At 38.2% G+C, this 21,670-nt stretch overlaps 6 protein-coding genes across 10 annotated transcripts; 4 read left to right on the forward strand and 2 right to left on the reverse strand.

Moving 5' to 3' along the window:
- Window positions 1–190: 190 nt before the first annotated feature.
- Window positions 191–2,964, forward strand: LOC103843255 (protein POOR HOMOLOGOUS SYNAPSIS 1). Of its 3 annotated transcripts, none has more exons than XM_033279153.1 (9): window positions 191–965; window positions 1,157–1,273; window positions 1,421–1,486; window positions 1,628–1,725; window positions 1,833–1,902; window positions 1,948–2,308; window positions 2,409–2,461; window positions 2,579–2,606; window positions 2,719–2,964. In XM_033279153.1, exons 1-9 carry the CDS (start codon window positions 696–698, stop codon window positions 2,775–2,777), a joined length of 1,122 nt encoding a protein of 373 aa, XP_033135044.1. In that variant the 5' UTR covers window positions 191–695; the 3' UTR covers window positions 2,778–2,964. The 3 variants fall into 3 exon arrangements, with proteins under 3 accessions (XP_033135044.1, XP_009118205.1, XP_018509768.1); XM_018654252.2 differs by having other exon boundaries at window positions 202–965; window positions 2,056–2,308; XM_009119957.2 differs by having other exon boundaries at window positions 194–965; window positions 1,833–2,308.
- A 327-nt stretch (window positions 2,965–3,291) lies between these two features.
- On the forward strand, window positions 3,292–5,238 carry LOC103843256 (ESF1 homolog). The gene is made up of 3 exons (XM_009119958.3): window positions 3,292–4,087; window positions 4,227–4,414; window positions 4,485–5,238. The coding sequence occupies exons 1-3, from the start codon at window positions 3,370–3,372 to the stop codon at window positions 4,956–4,958; spliced, it is 1,380 nt and encodes a 459-aa protein (XP_009118206.2). The 5' UTR covers window positions 3,292–3,369; the 3' UTR covers window positions 4,959–5,238.
- A 54-nt stretch (window positions 5,239–5,292) lies between these two features.
- LOC103843257 (AP-1 complex subunit mu-2) lies at window positions 5,293–16,591 on the forward strand. 2 transcript variants are annotated; one of them, XM_033279152.1, is made up of 12 exons: window positions 5,293–5,530; window positions 13,906–14,146; window positions 14,421–14,567; window positions 14,645–14,707; window positions 14,778–14,954; window positions 15,041–15,144; window positions 15,228–15,335; window positions 15,437–15,533; window positions 15,634–15,731; window positions 15,815–15,956; window positions 16,048–16,170; window positions 16,259–16,591. In XM_033279152.1, exons 2-12 carry the CDS (start codon window positions 14,018–14,020, stop codon window positions 16,355–16,357), a joined length of 1,287 nt encoding a protein of 428 aa, XP_033135043.1. In that variant the 5' UTR covers window positions 5,293–5,530; window positions 13,906–14,017; the 3' UTR covers window positions 16,358–16,591. The 2 variants fall into 2 exon arrangements, with proteins under 2 accessions (XP_033135043.1, XP_018510513.2); XM_018654997.2 differs by having other exon boundaries at window positions 5,322–5,520; window positions 13,896–14,146.
- LOC103834326 (protein FAR1-RELATED SEQUENCE 5-like) lies at window positions 5,537–9,975 on the forward strand. The gene is made up of 2 exons (XM_009110400.2): window positions 5,537–5,941; window positions 6,531–9,975. Exon 2 carries the CDS (start codon window positions 6,538–6,540, stop codon window positions 9,052–9,054), a length of 2,517 nt encoding a protein of 838 aa, XP_009108648.2. The 5' UTR covers window positions 5,537–5,941; window positions 6,531–6,537; the 3' UTR covers window positions 9,055–9,975.
- LOC117127978 (uncharacterized protein At3g43530-like) lies at window positions 9,698–13,889 on the reverse strand. 2 transcript variants are annotated; one of them, XM_033279151.1, is made up of 5 exons: window positions 13,330–13,889; window positions 12,669–12,880; window positions 11,890–12,594; window positions 11,644–11,805; window positions 9,698–11,562 (listed from the first exon to the last, which is right to left on the reverse strand). In XM_033279151.1, exons 2-5 carry the CDS (start codon window positions 12,849–12,851, stop codon window positions 10,012–10,014), a joined length of 2,601 nt encoding a protein of 866 aa, XP_033135042.1. In that variant the 5' UTR covers window positions 12,852–12,880; window positions 13,330–13,889; the 3' UTR covers window positions 9,698–10,011. The 2 variants fall into 2 exon arrangements, with proteins under 2 accessions (XP_033135042.1, XP_033135041.1); XM_033279150.1 differs by having other exon boundaries at window positions 12,669–13,889.
- A 198-nt stretch (window positions 16,592–16,789) lies between the features above and the next one.
- Window positions 16,790–19,394, reverse strand: LOC103843258 (lipase). Its single transcript, XM_009119959.3, has 8 exons — window positions 18,683–19,394; window positions 18,498–18,592; window positions 18,321–18,424; window positions 18,135–18,235; window positions 17,954–18,057; window positions 17,440–17,877; window positions 17,233–17,364; window positions 16,790–17,150 (listed from the first exon to the last, which is right to left on the reverse strand). The coding sequence occupies exons 1-8, from the start codon at window positions 18,926–18,928 to the stop codon at window positions 16,973–16,975; spliced, it is 1,398 nt and encodes a 465-aa protein (XP_009118207.1). The 5' UTR covers window positions 18,929–19,394; the 3' UTR covers window positions 16,790–16,972.
- Window positions 19,395–21,670: the final 2,276 nt, after the last annotated feature.

Here is a 21,670-nt window from a genome sequence, read left to right on the forward strand (position 1 = left end):
GGTTAATATTTTAATAAAAAATTATATACTTTTAATAAAGATTTATACTTTTCAATGAAAAAATTCAATTTTTTATGAATGTTTAAATTATATTAAGAAAAGAAAAAAATAATAATAATTAAGAATAGTTGAAAAAAATATATTTGAATTTGGACTCAATGACCCAAAGGAAAAAAAATGTGAGAATTAAATATGATTTCTTAATCGGTCCAAATGGCCCAAGAAAGATCTGATGTGGGCTGGATCCAAAAAAATAACATAATATAGATGTGTTATTAATATTATTTGATTGCCTTTAATAAAATATACAATGTTAGCAAAGAAAGAGACATGTTAATGTAAAAAGAACAATAAGATCCTGATTTAATAGTATAGATTTTGGAAAAAATTGAAAAAAGATATTTAAAATATTATTAATTCGTTCCAAAATAAAATATCATATAGATGTATAAAATTGAATATAAACACAAATCAAAAACAAATTCATGTATAAAATTGTATATAAACTCAAATAAGAAACAAATTGAAATAAGCATTGGGCTTTTTGGGGCTTAATTTTAATAACCTGAGCCCATAGACTGCTGGAAATATATTATTCGTACATTACGTTTTTCAAATTCCAACTCATTAGAGAAGCAAAAAAAAAAAAGGTGAAAAAAAGAAAATTTCAAATCGGAGGAAATATCGGAAGGAAGATGGCGGGATCCCTAACTGCATCAGTCCACCGCGGAAACGCGGAGGCGTCAGAAACTTCCCGATGGCTAATCAGCTTCGCTCGGTTCATTCCGTTTCCCTCTTCTCCATCTCCGTATCCAGGACTCGTTCCTCTCGGGAAGAGAGAGCGGAGCTCGTCCCCCATAGGGACGTGGCTGTCGACGTCCTTCTCGAAGGTGTATCTCACTCTGGTGGACGAAGTAAACGGATCCGATGCGATTCTCTCCGTCGAACTCGCCAGCAAAATCCTCGTGAGTTGAATTCTCCGTCTCTCTCTCTATGTTGTTCTCGTTTTTGATCGGATTTGTTAGTTGCGACTCCTGGATCGGTGTTGGCGATGGTTTAGGCTTACTAGGTTTCGTGAATGTGGATGTATCCATGGTTGATTGTAGTTTCATGGAGTAATTTGACTTCCCTGGTGTTTGATTGGTTCTATCTACAGGAAGAACACTACATTTCGAAGCTGAACTTCTCGTGGCCTCACATGACGTGCGTTTCTGGGTTCCCATCTCGTGGCAGCCGAGCGATTCTCGTTAGCTACATGGATTCTGAAAACGAGGCAACCTCCTAACACTCGATTCTCTTTTGAAAGATTAATAGTGTAGTAAACCTAAGATGAATTTGATAGTTGTTCACGAGTTAGATATACTCCAGCTGTGTGATTGAAAGCCTATTGTTTACTGTGATTGTTGATCTTCTTCTCCAGATCCAAAAGTTCGCTTTAAGATTCTCCACATGTGATGCAGCTGTGACCTTTGTAGCAGCGCTTAAGGTTAGCCATTAGCTGCAAAGAGTTGCTTTATTCATGTTGATTTAGATAGAGATGATGTCTCATTTACCCTGACTTCAGTTTATAAGCTGATTTTCTTCGAATTATAGCCAATGATTCCTGTGTTTGTTGTCCTGTTTGCAGGAGAAACTCAAGGGCTTTGAGGAAGCTGGGATCCAGGAACCTGAGCGCGATACTAGTTTCCAGTCAGATTACAACCCTGGAAACGAGATTATCCCCAGGTTAGATCACATTACTGTGTTGAATTTGTACAAGTGTTGTAGCCTTTAGATATGGTAAGCACAGCCACTGAGGAAAAGCCTAATTGTATATTTAAACCTCCTGATAGTTATGTTCCTGAAATGCTACCAAGGCTCGAGTGTCAACAATCCTTATACCCACGAGAATCCGCCATTGTGGGGGAGCCAAACATGGTTAAACATCTTGGTAGCTATGTTCCTGAAATGCAACCAAGGCTTGAGTATCAATCTGGTCAAACCTTGTACCCACCACAGTGCGCCACTGTAGAACAGCCAACCATGGTTAAGCATCTTGGTAGCTATGTTCCTGAAATGCAACCAAGGCTTGAGTATCAAACTTGTCACACCTTCTATGCACCACAAATCGCCACTGTGGAGGAGCCAAACATGGTTAAACATATTGGTAGCTATGTCCCTGAAATGCAAACAAGGCTCGAGTATCAAGCTGGACAAACCTTATACCCACCACAATCCACCCTTAGTCAAATCCCTATCGATCCTTTCATTAACCTCCCTCCGAGTTTCACCACCTTACTCTCTGGCTGCTTCCCCAACTCCTCTCTAGGTAATCTCCACAATTGATCTTGCTTGTTCTACTTTAAGATATATATAGCTTCTTTCATACATTTCATTAACAAGTTTTCTTCCCATGAAACCGGCTATAGATGCAGGCCAAACAACTGTAAAGCAGGATCCTGATCTCAAGTCACAGATACTGGTAATAGCATAACAAGTCGAGTTTTTATTTCTTTCAAGAAACTCTCTTTCTACACAGCAACACAGTTCTAATGATTTCTTTTGGTTTTTTGGGATTCCAACCTTTTTGTTTTGACAGAAGCACATGGAAGATTCTTCATTTCAAGGTTTGTTCTTCTCTCCAATACTTACACACATACATTTGAGCTTCAACTTCACTTAATATATTTCAAAACTCTACAATCTATATATGTAACAAGCTGTTTCCTCATTATCCAGATATGCTGCAGAAAGTTGAGAGAATTATGGAAGAAATAGGAGGTAACTGGATTCTCTGAGTTTCATCTCATCTCATATATACACCATCTCAATATACTATTCCAAATCCAGTACTTTGTTTCATGCAACATATATGGTTTAATCTTACACACATTTTAAACATTGTTGATTTTCTTTCTACTTGTGAATGAGAACACTATGACATTTCTGAATATCAAATGCACACCCCTAAAATTTTTCTTACTTCTATCAAATTTCATTTCATTTTCCTTGTTATCAAATTTGAATACCATATTATAACATTTTCCTTTGCCATAATTTAATTTTATGAATATGAAATTTCATTTTAAATAAAACTTCTAACAGAAAATAAAAATTAAAAGTGTGGTTAAAGTTTATGGATGTTAAACCGGTTCCAGATGGCGAGAGAAAAATAATCGAATTTCTTTTTGTGGTAATCTGGTTCCAGAGTGTAGAATTTAAACTTAAATTACAGCTGTATAATATTTAATTTGTATGAGATTTGTTGGGCAAAAGATAAAAGAATATTGTACAGTATGTTTAATTTGGACTCAACGCGAGTAGTATTCAAATATCAATAGGTCAATCAATGAATACGACCAAAAAAGCGAAAAAAAGAACTCAATCATAATGTTTTCGAATTTCCTCGAAAGCTTATACGATGGCATCGGAGACGATGAAGCCGACGACGACGACGACGAGAACAACCCCAAAACTCCAACGGAGAGACACGTCCCCGAGAGAAACGCCGATCGTTTGCCTCCGATGTCACCGGAAGAGGAGGCTCAAGCGCGCGGCGTGAAAGACGACCTGTCGGAACTCAGCCATACCCTCACGCGTAAATTTCGAGGCGTCGCTAACTTTCTCGCTCCGTTACCGGAGAGATCTTCCTCCGATCTGTCGAATCCCAGGTTGAGCCAATCGCGTTTTTCAGATCCCGAGTTGAATCAATCGTCGTCTCCCGATCCCAGGCTGAATCGATCGTCGTCTTCCGATCCCAGGCTGGATCAATCCTCGTCTTTCGATCCCAGGCTGAATCAACCGCCGTCTTCTTCAGATCGGCCTGAATCGCGTGTCGGAGATGATACGAATGAAACGCGAGAGACAGAGATTAGAGCTAAGAGCTGGGGTTCGGGTACTATGGAAGATAAAAGGTTAGAAGATTTACGCGATGATCCGGAGGAGGAAGAAGAAGAAGAGGAAACGGATGAAGAAGAGGAGGAGGAAGAGGAAGAAGAGATGGATGCGGTGGCTCTTACGGACGAAGTGCTAGCATTTGCGAGGAACATAGCAATGCATCCAGAAACTTGGTTAGACTTCCCTCTCGACCCCGACGAAGATCTTGATGGTATAACCTATAACCTACACTCGCTCAATTTTGGACTTGATAAAAAAGATTCTTAGTGTCTTCATGGATTTGACTTATATGCCTATCAAAGTTTTTGAAATGTCAATATCAAATATGGTGTTGTGTCTTCTTCTTGTAGATTTGGAAATGTCTGATGCACAAAGAGGTCATGCTTTAGCTATAGAACGTCTTGCTCCAAGGTTAGCTGCATTAAGAATAGAACTCTGTCCCTGCCATATGACTGTTGGTTACTTCTGGAAAGTCTATTTCGTTCTTCTCCTTTCACGGCTCAATAAACACGATGCTGAGCTTTTGTCTTCGCCACAGGTAAACCACTCACAGAATCATGATTGTTGTTGTTGGCACTCAATATAACTCTTTTCTGTTTTGTTTACAGGTTATGGAAGCAAGAGCATTGTGGATGAAAGAGCTTCAGAGTCAAAACAGTTCCACAAAAACAGGTTATGGAGATATTCTTAAGGAGGAGGAGGTTACACCATCAACTTCGAGTTACTACAACCATGCTCCTCCTGAGTTTTTGTCTCCAAGAATATATGCCTTTGAACCTCCTTCAATCATGTATCGCGATTTCGAAACAACAGATCGCGGGTCTGGTTCTGAGAATGCGGAGTTCATTGATAAAGCTGTTATCGAGGAAAAACCAATTCAAAAGAGCGCAACCATAAGCGCGACACCCAATGAAGATGAAGATGATGATGATGATTGGCCGGAAGAGGAAGATGATGCTCATGATTGGGCTCCAATGTTCACAGGGAATGAGGACGATGTTTCTTTCAGTGATCTCGAAGGAGACGATGATATAAGTAGCTTAGCACTCAAGTCTAAGACTACCTCCCAAAAAGGAACATGAAACATACATCTCAGGTCGTAAGGAAACTGGCTTGTTGCTTTTATCTTACCTCAAGATCAAATCAATGGAACTGAATATAAAAGGATTTGTGCCGAGTCAAAGCGTGAGTTTTTGGGTGTGAGTTTGATTGTTTGTCAAAAGAAAAAGAAAAAAAAGGTTTTGAAACATGTACAGAAGATTTATTCAGTCACTTCAATTGCATTTGTATTTGTTCTCTTATATCACCAATGTAAGGAAATATTGGAAGCTGTGATATATACTATGTGAAATGTCTTTAGTATCTTGATTACATGTCAATGATCTCAATTACCATTGCCAAAGATCAGTTTACAGAAGTTAGAATGCGGGATTAAACTATTGAGATGATCAAAGAAGATGATAAAGTACTTTACCAACTCTGCTAAACACGACGCCGTTTCGATGGAGTAAATTAATCAGTTTATTACTTTATTTTAATGTTGTGTGTCGTCGTCGTCTCTCTCTCTCTTGCTATTATGAATCCACGACCCAGGAGCAGTAAATAATCGTCAGATCGTGAATAAAAAGCCCTTTTATCGAGCTGCTAACGGATGGGAAAGTAATCTATATTGACCCAGTTGGAAATTTTGTATTCTCAATACCCCACTTCTTTTCTAACTACCCTACCATATTTCCCTTCTCTTTATTACCCTCAGCTATTATATTATTATCTATTTCTTGCTGACCCCACACCTTACTTTCTAATTTTAAAAATAAAACACGGACCCCACAACTTACTTTCTAATTTTAAAAATAGAAAGCGGACCCCTCATCCTCCCACATAAAGTCCATAATTAATGGACACCTAACAGGCGACCCCACACTCCATCTACCTCTCTCCTTCGCACAGGTGTCCATCTGTTCCCTTTTTTCAGATCCTGCTCCCTTTTTTCCAACCACCTGCGATTTCTTCTTCTCTTTCAAGCTCCATTGGCGTATTTTGGAGGTTATTTTGACGAAAATTGGTACGATTTTTTCACGAAATTTTCATACTAATATACTACTTATGTTCTATGTGTTATGGGTAACGAAAAAAATAAAAACTTAGCTGTAAAAATCTTAAAAGTTTTCAAAGGTTTTGAAAATAAAACTTGGAGAAGGTTCTCTTCTTTTAACACGATTCTTTTAACACGAGTTTGATAGGAAAAAACATAAAAATGTTGTTAGACGATAATGTGGGTTTTGTAACATGTTATTTGTTGATTAAACATACTTAAACTGATGAAAGATTAAAGTTTTAGGTATATTGGTATGAAAATGATGTTTTTTTCAGGACTATTTTGTATATTTCTACTTATTTTTCACTGTTTTAAACCAAAATAATACATTAAAATATTGGTAGATGATATTGTGGGTTGTATAATACCCCCTGGGTTTGTTAAAAGGTTTAAATCAACAAAAATGAAAATTTATAGAAAATACTGGAATTACTAGTACTACTAAGCTACAATATGTATTACTTGTATTACTTGTATTACTAAATAGAGTATGTACCAAAGATCTTGGACAACTTAAATTCTTTAAACGGTTAACTCATCATAATTTTTGTTTCAGGAAATCTATGGCCTCACCTATTACAATCATATGTTTTGATTACGGAGGAAGTTACATCAAAGATGGGGGTGAGAGAAGATGGATCTCGGGAGAAGATGAAATTCACACTCTAGTGATGAAGACAGCTGTGGAAGAGATTACGTATTCTGAATTGGTTGAAAGTATATGCAGAAAGATTAAGGCAAATGGAGATGGGATGGTGAAGATTAGTTACTTTCCAATGGTATTGTATTCGAACAAGCCATCATATATTTGGTGTGATGAAGACGTTTTGGGTTATCTCATGCAAGTAAATCATGATAAATGTAGAAGTGTTTTACATGTGGAGATCAGCAGCGACATGGATGATACATATGGTGGTATGTCACTTTTAGGAGATGATGATGAGACTGATGATAGCTATGTTGGTCTTTCTGATGAAGATGATGATGAAACTGATGATAGTTATGTTGGTCTTTCTGATGGGACCGAGGAAGATGACACTGAGCAAGATGGAACTGATCAGGATCATGAGATGGATGGTGTGGTCGCGCTTTACACACCCGAACAACATGAAGACATTGAGATGCATGAGAATTTAGAGCATGGGTATGAAGGAACAGAAGTAAGAGTGGAAGAAGAAGCTGGAGGAGAGGAAGTTGAAGCTGCAAGAGCGGAAGTTGAAGCTGCAAGAGCCGGAGTTGCAGCTGCAAGAGGAGGAGTTGAAGCCACGACTGCAGTAGAAGAAGAATGGGATGATGGTCTCGATTTGGTTAAGGGTCAAGAATTCAGAACTAAGGTAGCCATGCAAGTTCTAGTTCAGAGGGGTGCGCATAAGAATGGTTTTGAGTATGAAACATTGAAGTCCGATACTGTGAGATTTGTGGCAAAATGTCGAGGAGCCAAAGAAGGTTGCAAGTGGTATTTGCGTGTAGTAAAGCTTAAGAATTCAGATCTTTGGACGGTTAGAACTTACAACAAGTCTCATACATGCTCAGTAGTAACTACAAGTACCCTTAGAAACAGAAGAAGAGGCACACCACATGTTGTCGCATCTGTTTTGAGTGAAGAATATCCCGGTAGATATGACACACCAACACCAGCTGATCTGATCAGTATGGTTACCCACAAGGTTGGTGTTGATGTGTCGTATGCCACAGCATGGAGAGGAAAAAGGATGGCTGCTAATGAAGTCCGAGGTACTCCGGAAGAGAGTTTTTCTATGATACACTCCTACATGTACATGCTTAAGTTGAAGAATCCTGACTCAGTAAGTTATGTTGAAGTGGATGCGGCAAAAAGATTTAAGTATCTATTTTTCGCATTTGGAGCTTCCATAGAAGGATTCGCAGCGATGAGGAAAGTTATCATTGTGGATGGAACACATCTAAAGCATGTTTATGGTGGAGTTCTGCTTGTTGCGACGGCTCAAGATCCGGATCGTCACCACTACCCTATCGCATTTGGTGTAGTTGATGGTGAGAAAGACGAAAGCTGGATGTGGTTTATGAATAAGTTGAGGTCAGTGATAGCAGATGAAGGCGAATTGGTGTTTCTTTCGGATAGAAATGCGAGCTTGATCAAGTCAATACGTGAGGTGTTCCCAATGGCTGCACATGGGTATTGTATCTGGCATTTGTCTCAAAATGTCAAAGGACATGTTTTCAACAACAGAGACGCTTGCGCAAGCAAGTTTACAGAGTGTGCACATGCTTATACAGTGGCTGAGTTCGATGATCTCTACGATGCCTTTTCCAGAAGGTATCCTTCTGCTGCGGCGTATCTGGAGAAAAGTGTTGAAGTGAGAAAATGGGCAAGATGTTACTTTGAAGGAGACAGATACAATGTTAACACAACTAATGCAGCAGAATCCATTAATGGTGTTCTTCGGGAAGCGAGGAAATTCTTCATGCTACCGATGATTGATGTTATCATCAAGAAAATGACTGAATGGTTTAACAAACATAGGAAGAAGGCAGCTGAAATACCAGTCACAAAGAAGCTTGTGCCAACAGTGGAAAAGGAGTTGTCAAAAAGATGTTTGGAAGCGAGGTGTTTAGATGTTGTTGAGATAAACAGCTTCCACCTTGAGTACAATGTCAATGGTAGTGACGGAAAGATTTATACGGTTGATTTGGCAAGAAAAATGTGCACCTGCAGGTGTTTTGATCTAGACAAAATCCCATGTGTTCATGCTGCTGCTGCTGCCAAGTTCTTGAGCGTAGGAAGAGATCTTCATCTACAAGAGTTTTGTTCAAAATACTATTTGGTGGAGTTGTGGGCATTGGCATACTGTAGGACGATTTATCCAGTTCCTCATATGTCTGAATGGGTCATACCTGATGAGATTCGAGCACTTAAAGTTCTTCCCCCGGTATACGAAAAAAAGAAAGGACCCACTCAAAAGCAAAGGTTTCCATCAGCCGGAGAATCTCGTGGACGAAGAAGAGGACGCGGAAGGGGAAGAGGCAGGGGCAGGGGAAGGAGAGGCGGACGTTTGCATGAGTATTTTGAATGTGGAAGTACTTCTTCCCCCACTGAGTAACATGGAACTCTTGTACTAGGTAACACTGCACTACTCGGTACTACTGTGAACTACTATGTGTAATATGGACTACTCGGTACTACTGTGAACTACTATGTGTAATATGGACTACTAGGTACTACTTTGGACTACCTTGAACTACTTTGAACTACTTTGAATTACTATGTAGTATGCATGTTTCAAAGAACTTTTGTTTTTGTCTTATTATTTATTTTTAGAAAAAATATCTCATATATTACGAGATTATATGGTCATATTTGTGTTTATTTGCCAAATTAGACATAGAATACTCTTAAATTCTGAAATTAGTTGAAAACCTCTCATTTCTATAGAAAACATCCTTCTACTTCTATACTAATGTCTTGATGTGAAGGCCATAATGGGATGAAATTCCGAAAATACGCATTTTATTTAAAAAAATTATGCCAATGTGTTATATATAATCTAAAATTGTCTAAATATATTTGTATTACTAATAAATTTAATTTCTTCAGGTTGTATTACTTAAAAATGTTCTTTTTTACAAAAATATTACTATGAAGAATGAAATATTACTACTTCCTTGAGTACTACTAAGAGTATTCAAACATGTTTTGTTTAATATTATATTTACACGTTTTAGACATGTGCTATTTTTTTTTTTATATTTTACACGTTTTAGACATGTGCCATTTTGTTTCTTATATTTTTTTTTTCTTATTGTTGACAAATTTTGTTTGTCTTAGTAATACATAATAAACCTAGTAGTACAAATGTGCTTTCTTAAGACTTAGATCATTTTGTCCTCAATTGGGCCAAACCTGCTGCAAGACAATCACACAACACAGAACATCCTACATAAGAGATATCATTCAAGTTTTACAGACCAACAAGCAACAAAACATAACTTCTTACATAAGTTCACAACAAATCCGAGATAAATACTAAACACCCAAAATATGTTAAGCTTCTTGTCTTCTACGCCTTTGTTCTAGGCTTCTTCTTGCGCCCTTCAATCTCATCAGTGTTAGCTTCAGTGAAAGGAGTGGAAACCCACTGTGAACGTGAACGTATCCTTTTTGTCTGTTCTGGCGTTGTGAACTTCTTTGGTTCAGTATCCTTTCTCGGTCTACCCCTCGGCTTAGGAGCCTGCTTAGTAGCGTGCTTCCTCAATGCCATTTGTTTTGGCCTATGCTTGACCCCAGAACCAGAAGGCTTGGCTGCTCCCTTGTCAGCTTCCTTCGTTTCACAAGTACTGCCTTCGTAGACAACCATGTACCACTCTTGCTTTTCTTCCTCAGTATATTTTTCAGTCTCTACCACCTCTTCCTCCACCATTTTTCCAGCCTCTTCCTCAGGCTCTACCACCTCTTCCTCCACCATTCTTCCAGCCTCTTCCTCAGGCTCTACCACCTCTTCCTCCACCATTTTTACAGCCTCTTCCTCAGATTCTTCCACCTCTTCCTCCATCATTTTTCCAGTCTCTTCCTCAGGCTCTAACACTTCTTCTTCCACCATTTTTTCACCCTCTTCCTCAGGTTCTTCCACCTCTTCCTCCACCATTTTTTCACCCTCTTCCTCAGGTTCTTTCACCTCTTCCTCCACCATTTTTTCAGCCTTTCCGAACAACTTTTCTGGTGTTGTTAGGATTTGTCTCCTCGCGGCTGCTGCCTTAGTCCTACCACGTGGTGGTGTAGGAGTTTTCTCGGTTTCAGCTTCAACCCGAGCCTCTGTTTCAGCTTCAACCCGAGCCTCTGTTTCAACTTCAACCCGAGCCTCTGTTTCAACTTCAACCCGAGCCTCTGTTTCAACCTCTTCTTCAATCTCATTGGCTTCATTCATCTCAACCTCATCAGATTCCTTCTGAGCCTCTTCTTCACTCTCTTCCTCACTCTCTTCTACCACCTCTGTATTTTCAACCATATCTGCATCTTCGGGTTCTTTGGTTGTTGCGTCCGCTCCATTGCTGTCATTCCGCTGTCCATCCCAGACATAATCCATGCCTTGATAGTCGAAACCGTCATTGTTCTCCTTATCTTCCTCCTTCTCTTTCATTTCCTTCATTTCTTTCTCCACCTTCTTGGCCTTCTTTTTTAAATAATATTGGCAATCTTCAATCTTCTCAAGCTTCTTCTCCATTGCCTTCATCCTTTTACACCTCTTTTTTAAAACAACTTGGCAACGTTCAATCTTCCCAAGCCTCTTGTTCATTTTTTCCACCTTCCCATTCACTTCACTCAAACTTGTCATCAACCTCTCTTCAAACCCTTTCAAAACGTCCTCCAAACTTGTATTAGAGGAGGATGCTTCTTCATGCACTTTCCTTTTGTCTTTCTTCTGAGGAAACTCCCTTGCAGCCACATCTAACTCATAGAGTTCTTGCCAAAAGATAGGCTTCTCCTTAACAGTCAACCACGTGCTCCACAAATTACTCACGCCTTCTTCATTTTCATAGTCTGGCTCCCCATCCATTAAGCGTGCCATGAGAGGTTCCTCATCAACAGTAGGAACAAGAACACTTTCAATAACCTGAAAATTTATACCAAACAATATATCAAACACATTGTATTCCACTCACTTAATAAAAACAAAACAACACGTAACACATACCTTAATTTCTCCAAGTGTGTCGTACAAATCCTCAAGAGGATAGCCCTTCATGCTGTTACTTTGGAACCGCTTTTTACACATCCTCGGACACTTACTCATACAGCCTTCTACACCTTCTCTAAATCGTGCTTTCAGAGCTGGGATACACTCAAATGCCAGAATCTGATTGTCAAAAGAAAAAAAAAATCATAAGAAAAAAAAATACACTCGAAAAAAAGAAAAATCATAAGGATAAATCAAATTTACCTCCAAAGGAATTATGAACCCGGGAAAGTTGACATTATTCTTAGGTTTCCCTTTCAGATGCTTCATCACGCGAGTGATGGACCGGAGAGCATCTTCAAACGTCAACCGACCCCAAGGAAAGGTTTTACAAACCTCCACATCGTTGACGATTCTTAATATGAAAGGGTCGAACGGGGCATTATACCTTCCCTTCCCTCTGATAATCGTGCCTAAGAAGTAAAGCACTGCCATTTTGAGCCGATCCCCACACGCACTCATACTCAACAACTTCTCTCTCACAGATAGCATAGTGATCTCCTTATGTGATTTGAAATGCCTGTCTACAAACGCAAAGCTTCCAATCTTCTTATACTTAGCCGGGTAGTCATGGCAGTCCAATCCCGAGATGAGAGCATGCTCTCTCATTGAATACCGAATGGGCACTCCATTAACAGCAAACCAAGATGTGTCCTCTGACTCATGTAAAGGAACAGTGCGCAGTAGAAGCATCCACATACCCTGCAGCTTCAAGTTTGGTTCATCGGGCATGTGGAAAAAATGGCAAAACTGAGGGTGGTTTTCAAACCACTGGAGCTCAGGCTTAAACCTAGCCTTCTTCAGAAACTTCACCGTCTCGGTCACATAACACTTGCTCTGTATCTTACACGTCTGGGTGAACTCGGTGTTCTTGAAACATAGCTCATCAGGTGGCAGTGGTTGGCACTCCTGTAAACCAAATAAAAATTACATTAGCATTTGTTCCTTACTAGTCTGTTTATTAGCATTTGGAAATAATTTACCTGAGATGATGCAGACTGATTATCGGTTCCCTGATTATCAGACTCAATTCCGTGTGCTGACAGATCATCACTATCATTCTCTGTTGAAAGTTCTTCTACATGCTGCTCTTCTACAGGAGCACTGTTTCTTTTTGTGGACTTTTTCTGCTGAGATTTTTTTCTCCCTCGACCTCGGCCTGCCATTATCTATAGCCTCTCAATATCTTGATCCCCTGAATATATACATACACAATAAACGTTCAATAACCACCAACGCTAACAAACCCATTCAATGAAATATCTACAAAATAAATCATTGATTCTTATAGCTGTCTGATCTCAAAACCCTAAATCATTCATTCAATAATAAAACTCCAACCAATCAATTCGATCACTACATCACAATTAATCAATCACTCAACTCGGTTTCACATATCAAACAGTCTAGGACACTCTATCACCAAAACAGTTAGTCTTCAATAATCACTAGACTTATCTCAAATCTGAAACCAAACTTTCAATCTCTATAACCTCAAAACCAAACGTGTCCAAGTTTCAGTCTCTGTAATCCTCATTCTGAAAAAAATCTGAACCTAACCGATTTTCAACCACAATACTTTCAAACGGACTTTCAAACCCAAACCCACAACAAAATCAATCAAAAATTTGAGAGAGAACATACCTTTTACACGGAAGAGACGAGAACGAAAACAGGAGATGGGAGATGAAGTCTAGGGTTCCGTCGATTGCGTCGCCGACAGAAGGAGCGGGAGAATAGAATACGCCGCAGGAGCAGTTGATTCGATCAATTTTTTCAATTGATTTCGTCAAATCTAGGGTTACAGACTGATTTGGGGAAATGATGAAATCTAACAAGGAAGGGCACGAGGGACTAAGGGAAAATCAGAGAAGAAACAGTGAAGGAAGCAGTCGATGCGGTGAGCTTCATCGTTTTCGTCGGTTCTAGGATTTTTTTTCAATTTTCAGGTTTAGAAGGTTTAGAAGAGAGTGAGAGACGACAAAGGAAGAGAAAAAAGAAAAGAACGCGCGGATCTGGTTAGGGATCCGACTAATAGTGGGTCGAGTCAAATAGTTTAGGTTGGATCCTGTAAATACTTAGTTTCATTAAGGGCAATTTCGATTTTCACCACGTTTCTGATTAAAATATATTAAAAATTATATTGTTTTTAATTGGTGGGATAAAATAGAATGAACATAGGAGTTACTGGGGCAATCCAGAGTAAAGCTCTAACGGATGATCTCAGCTCATTCTTCTCTTTGACGTTGCTCCTTACATAAAATTCATCAGATCTCGTGGATTAACTTCTTCTGTTTGATCGGATCTGATATCGCAATCCCTAGAGAAAACCATGGCAGGGGCGGCCTCCGCGCTGTTTCTGCTCGATATCAAGGGCCGCGTCCTCGTGTGGCGCGATTACCGTGGCGATGTCACCGCCGCTCAAGCCGAGCGTTTCTTCACCAAACTCATCGAGAAAGAGGTTCCTCTACGATTACTCTTCCCATCTTTGATCTCTAGATGTGCGATTTGGTGGATTTGTATTCACATCTCTGATTTCTAGACGTTTCTTATGAGATTCTCGTGAATAAACATTTGGAACGAATTAGCAAAGCTTGATCAGTTGTTATACGATTGATATTAGATTAGAATTTGATCAGTTGTTATACGATTGATATTAGATTAGAGTTTGATCAGCATTAATACATTGCGATTCTCCTTGGTGGTTTTGTTAATGTTATTGGCTAATCTTTCAGGGAGATTCACAGTCTAATGATCCGGTGGCTTACGATAATGGTGTGACCTACATGTTTGTACAGCATAGTAACATTTACCTCATGATTGCCTCCAGGCAGAACTGTAACGCTGCGAGTCTTATCTCCTTCTTGCATCGCGTTGTCGATGTAAGCTTCCCTAACAAAAAGAGCAGAACTTTTTGAAATGACACCGATCATTTACCTGTTTCTTATACTGATTGTAGGTGTTCAAGCATTACTTTGAGGAGTTGGAGGAAGAATCATTGAGGGATAACTTTGTGGTTGTGGTATGTTAATGCTTCTACCTTCTGCTCTTGATGAATATTAGATGCTGAAGTTGGTTTGTGTTGGTGGCAGTATGAGTTACTTGACGAGATGATGGACTTCGGTTACCCTCAGTATACCGAAGCAAGGATCCTTAGCGAGTTCATCAAGACTGATGCTTATAGAATGGAAGTTACACAGAGACCTCCAATGGCTGTTACTAACGCTGTTTCATGGAGGAGCGAGGGGTTACAGTTTAAGAAAAACGAAGTAGATGCTTTTGTTTAGAAGGGAATGGTTTATTTTTATATCGTTTAGGTCTCCAAATGTTTACAAACGGCTGTTTTGTTTCCCAGGTTTTCTTGGACGTAATAGAGAGTGTAAATATCCTTGTGAACAGTAATGGGCAAATCGTGAGGTCTGATGTCGTTGGAGCATTGAAGATGCGAACCTATTTGAGGTGTGTTTTCTAGTGTTCTTCTAATGTTAGATCAAACTTCCCTCCTCTTTGACTCTCTGCTTCTTAATCCATGGTTATTACAGTGGAATGCCAGAGTGTAAGCTAGGTCTGAATGATAGAGTACTGTTGGAAGCACAGGGACGAGCAACAAAAGGAAAAGCAATTGATTTGGAGGACATCAAATTTCATCAGTACGCTTTCCTCTTGCTAACTCCAAACATTCTCTGACAGTCACTTATCCAGACCACTGTTTTACAATACTTGAGTTCTACATGTGTCTTGACAAATGCAGGTGTGTTCGATTGGCCCGTTTTGAGAACGATAGGACGATATCTTTCATACCACCTGATGGGGCTTTTGATTTAATGACGTATAGACTCAGTACCCAGGTTTGAAATGTGGAATATTGCATGGATGGCTTTTTCTTCCTTCTTAAACAATTAAAAATCTCATGAAATTTTCTTTCTTTTTTACATTATACTTGTTCAGGTCAAGCCTCTTATATGGGTCGAAGCTCAGATAGAGAGGCATTCCAGAAGTCGTGTTGAGATGCTAGTTAAAGCTAGAAGCCAGTTCAAGGAAAGAAGGTAACTACTAATCCTTGTCTGACTTTGCTTGATATCTACTCCATGTTTTTACCATAAAGTGATAAAACGTTAATTTTCTACAGCACTGCAACGAATGTTGAGATCGAGTTGCCTGTACCAACTGATGCATCCAACCCCACCGTAAGAACATCTCTAGGGTCTGCCGCATATGCTCCCGAAAAAGATGCTCTGGTTTGGAAAATCAAATCTTTCCCTGGGAACAAGGTAAGTGCTTATAACTTTTAAATAGTTTTTAAACGTAAGAACTGACCATATAATGTTGAGTGTCTTGACTTTAAGTTTTGAAACAATGTAGGAGTATATGTTGAGAGCAGAGTTCCATCTTCCAAGTATAACCGCAGAGGAAGCCACACCTGAGAGAAAAGCTCCTATCCGTGTCAAATTCGAGATCCCTTACTTCACTGTTTCAGGAATACAGGTTAGTCTATCTTGGGAATTTTCTATGTTTCTGTACTTGTTATCTGAAACCTTGAAATTGAAGAATCCTAATGCGTGTGTTAATGCAGGTTCGGTATCTGAAGATCATTGAGAAGAGTGGGTACCAAGCTCTTCCGTGGGTGAGATATATAACTATGGCTGGTGAGTACGAACTCAGACTCATGTAACATGAGATCTGTGTTGTTTTTTGTTTTTTATTTACGCCATTTGTCAAGAAAACAAACCAGAGGAAGATCAAAGAAAAGGAAAAAAGATTTGAAAATTTTAGCTGATGAAAATTACGGTGAATGTTGGTTTAGAGATCTATATTTCTTGTGAATTGTTTTCATGGTGTTCTCTCTTTATTTTTCCTGTAAGCTCTTTTACGACAATTATTTTGGTTAAAATTGTTAAACAAGCAATTTTGTTTGGTCCTTTAGTGGCCACTGGGTTCTTTCTGTCTTCTGATAGTTCTTGGCTTCTTGCCACTGGGTCCTCATCATAGACAATATAATGATTGTTCTTTTCGAGGAGGAGGATGTATTAAGATACGGTAGATAGAATATGACTTGTATCCACCCACCCTAATGGGATTAAGATTAGGCAGTAGACCACCAACATGACAAAACAACAAATGTATTATACATTTTTAAACGGAAGGTTACAACTTACAACAAAAACGAGAGAGCATAAGAACAGTGAACATATCTCAACTGATGAATTGCCTAAAGATTAAGGCTCAACGACCCTAAAAACATTTGAAAACGAAAATAGATCAATGTACAAAGCTGGTTTTTGGGCTATCAACGAGGAGAGCTAGGACAACGAGGAGACTGATTAGGAAGAGTCTGAGGAATCTTCCTAAAAACATGTTTTCTGCAACGTTGGAAGATACTGTCGTATATCAGATCAAACTGAACTCCAGCTCTCTCTCTATTCACTATGAACGTTATGTGATCTGCTTCCACTATCTTATAATACCTGCAATAACCATTTTTCATCCCATCAACATTCATTTTCCACTCTCATGGATATGTTATACAATATGAGAATCATCACTCACCATATCCCAGGTTGTAACGTTTGACACTCTGAATCACTCCTTATGAACCTGCTCGGATGCTCCACTGGTAACCTCGGATGCGTCATTGATATCGTGTTCATTGCCCCATCGTTCTCTTGCCACTCCTCATCCCTTCACATTCCATAACATTTTAGATCCCATCAAGAACTTCAAGAACGAATGTTTTAAAAGTTTGAGTGTCTTTACCTGTAGCCTTTGTAAGGAGGAGAAACATCTTGCGGGAACCTCCACTGACTCATCTGAAAGACACGGAGGAAAAGCATAGGGTGTATTCCAAGAACACCCGAAGGAACCGTCATCCCCATCATTCTGCGTGTGCGTTTAGTTGCGTAGCTGAAGTAGTAAGTGCTCGAGAACGTCTGGAGATTTGAGTTAAGACTTGTGGACCCTTGGATGGTGAGATCAGGCAAGATCCAGTCACCAGTAGCAAAAGGACCCGAGTTTCCGACAAGGCAATCAACTAGACCTCTCACTCCAGTTCTCTTCCAAGAGATGTTGAAGTGATCAAACCCGAAGTTGTAATAGTTTTTCAGCCATGAAATGTCTAACCAATCGTACATTATCACGCCTATACGACATATCTGCAACAGACATATCGGTTTCATGCTTATTCCATCATCTGTCCTGTAATAACAAAGATAAAGAGTGATAAGAACCAACTAATCTTGAACACACATTTGCTTTCAAGAAGGAAACTAACCTCATGCCATCTAAGTAAGTCCTGGTAGTACCATTGAATGCTCCGGACAATGATGTCACACTCAGAACCCAATTCTCATTCGTTTCTTCAAACCCTTCAAAAGCCTAACCATCACAACAGTTTCAGACATACATGTTAGCATCAATCATCAACCAAAGCTTTTAAACCATTAAAGTCAAACCTTATCTGCAAGCATTTGCTGCAACAAGCGTATAACTTGCGCACCAGCTGAATGCCCCACAAAATGAATAGGATGATCCTCATCCCACTCAGGGTATTGCCCTAAACACACACACACACACATACATACCAAAGTCAGAATCCACATTATTAGTCTCTGAATGAGAGTTTCAGATCAAAATCTAACCTTTTCCATAATCTCTTCCAAAACGAGAATGTCCACAAGCGTCACTATGCTCTTCACCAAAATCAACTCTTCCTCCTTTTAAATAATAAAACAATTCCCTTGCCCTGAAAAAACCATTGTTATTACCATCAGCATAATGATTTAAACATTATTTAAGAAAATGTGCATATTCAATACCTATCATAGATGCTTGTTAAAGATCCCAAATCAGGAACAAGAACCCTCTCATCTTTCTTCTCAGCACCACCAAAATATGATAACCCTCCTAACCTCTGATCAATACAATAAAATCAAAACCCACAAGAATTTAATAAAAAAATATAAAGAAAAAATTGAGTTTTTTTTTTGTGCATTATTATTACCCCTTTGCCAAATCCAAAGATCCCATGGACCAATACAATAGGAGGCAGACCTTCAACATTACTTTGACTTTGATCTGTTTCTCCTCCTACATTTGACTTGAACAGATAATCACTCAGCTTCTGAGAAACATCTCCGGCCACAGCGGTGCTGAATATATAAAACCCATATATCAAATGCACCACAGAGCTCACGAAAAGCTCAGCGAGTTGAAGACATGTCACCATCCACAACTTTATCATCATCATCTTAAGAATAAAGAAAAAAGGAATCTCCTTTATCCTATAATATAGACTCCCCGGAACAGGGGAGGCAAATGCAGAGAGACCCTTCTTCAAAAGGATGCTCCTTTGAGGGAAGAAAAACCCAGAAAAAAAAAAGAAAAAGAGAAAACTTTGAAATTTCCCCGAGAAAGTTGGCAACGTCTCTCTCTCTCTTATGTATTGTATTATCCAATGTTATTTTGGCGTCCACTTGTATCTATTGCCCACCTCTCCCCCCAATCTTTTAGCTGAAGCACGCCATGTGTAATGAGTCCTCACCTCTCCTCTACAAGCTCCTCGAGTTTCCGCAAATATTGTAATAGGAGGATTCCAAGGCCCACTTTTAGTTTATTATTTTTATTGTTATTATTTTTGCTGGATTCTGATTGGTTGATAGAAACGGCGAAGCACGCTGGATCGGCGCTGGAAGATTGGTTCCATGATAGTACCAAACTGTATCTTTCTGCTTTGATGTAATCTTATCCTGTTTAAATTAAACAGTTTAATCATTTATATATATTTTATTTAAATACGAATTTTTAAGAAGGATACCTGTATAAAAATAATGAACAAGAATGTTGTTTCAATATATATATTTTTTTTTTTGAAACTGAATTGTTGTTTAAGAATGTTGTTTCAATATATGGACGACCATAAGTAATTTCTATTGGATGGGTTGAGATGTAATATACGAATTGCATCTAAAATATTTGTAGCGATAAAAAGTTTTTGATCACAATTAATAACAGCTAAAACAAGAGATCATATTAGAGCGGCAACAAAGTTGGTTAATATTTATTTATTTATTTATAATTAATATGAGGATATTCCAAACTTACAGAAGAACTCAAATTAATCTTCAAAATAGTAATAAATTGATGCTATGTTTATGTTAATTCAGTTTTCTCGATTAACGGATTTGAAATCTACTTAGATTACTAGCCTTTTGTTGTAAAAAAATATAGTAGTAAATTGATGAATTAAGATTATTTTTTTTCGTTGTTTTAAACTATCAAAATAATAGGGAATGATAAGGAGATGTTACACTTATAAGATTTGAATATAAGTTTGAAGCACTAATATTATTTTAAAAATACTAAACAATGAACTATATAAAAATAAAATAAAATAAATAAATTATTGGAAAAAAAATACTAATCATAAATTATATTGAAGGTAGATATTTATTTCTAGAATGTGCCTCATACAAATAAATTATGATGTTCTCCCAAGCCCCAAAAATCTATGCTACAATTCAAAGAGAGAGAGAGAGAACAACAAAAAACTCACCAATTCATCCTTTTTAGCAGTCAAAGCTTCATTTCTCTCAATAACCCGTTCCTTCAGCAAGAGGGTTTCCGCTATTTCTTTACGAAATTGCTTTACTATATATCTTGCCCGCCTCCTCAGCTTTTCATCAAAATCAGTATATTTCTCAGAATACATTAAAAAAATAAAATTGAAAACAATTTCAAGGATTCAAATCAACACTTACACTGCTCATGGTAAGCGTACCACGTTGAACCGGCTAGTACTAGGAGAGTTTGGCCTGGTTTCTTATCGACCTCTTCTACCCACACACGCTTCATGAATTGGCCAATCCTACCCTGCAAAAAATCATTGAATCAAAACCAATAATACAATACCCAAAACGTATTATAATACGGAAGAATCGTCGTTTCAATTACATTGACAACAGAGGATCCTACTCTCCGCATCACCATCTTTCTTTAGGGTTTCGTCCTGCCTAAGCCGAAAAGAAGCGCTTTGCTTCAACTTCAAGGCAAACTAACCGGCAATTTTTTTTAAGGGATCTGGTTTTGCGGACCCAGTAGACCTAGAGAACATATTGGTTCGGTTCCTTTTTTTTGATCAACAAAAATTGGTTCGGTTCCTAAGTTTATATTTGTCGAACAAACGAAACTTGGTTCGGTTCAAATGGTTCCATTTCTTAATTGAACCAAATCTGTCCGGTTTTGAATTAAAATTATGGTACATTTTCGTCAATTCAGTTCTGGTACGTCTCTCTCTCTTATAGTATTATCCAATTTTTTTTTTGGCATCCACTTGTATGTATTCTATGCCCACCTCTCACCAATCTTTTTAGCTGAAGCAGACCATGTGTAATGACTAATGAGTCCTGATCTCTCTTATTACAAAACTCATCGAGTTTCTGCAAATATTGTAATGGATTCCAAGGCCCACTTTAATTATTTTTATTTTTGTTATTGTTTTTGTGAATCGTGATCGGTTGAGAGAAACGGCGGAGCACGCAGGATCGGCGCTGGAAGATAACCAAACTGTATCTTCGCTTTGATGTAACCTTATCCTGTTTAATCATATAATCCAGTCATCCAAAACTAAAACTTGTATCTAATACAAATTTAAATCCTGTTTATTCATTATTTGATATTTTTAATTTATATTTTTTTTAAATACGATTTTTTAAGAAGGATAATAACTATAAAACAACTAGGTATAGTCAGTACGTACTAGGTAGAACATTATATCTATACTATGAAGTGATTTTGTTTATTTGTCAAATTTTCCATGATTTTAGACAATTTTGCTTACTTGTCATGTTTTTATTAGGTTTTAGCTAAATCATTAATTTATTATTTGTTATTAGCTGAGTGATTAATATATTAATTTAAAATTATCCTTAATGAATCTTCTATGTAATTAAAAACGAATGTTAATAATATTAAATTTCTATGTTATATTAAA

The sequence above is a fragment of the Brassica rapa genome, chromosome A09 (assembly GCF_000309985.2).
Source record: "Brassica rapa cultivar Chiifu-401-42 chromosome A09, CAAS_Brap_v3.01, whole genome shotgun sequence".
Classification (NCBI taxonomy): Eukaryota; Viridiplantae; Streptophyta; class Magnoliopsida; order Brassicales; family Brassicaceae; genus Brassica; species Brassica rapa.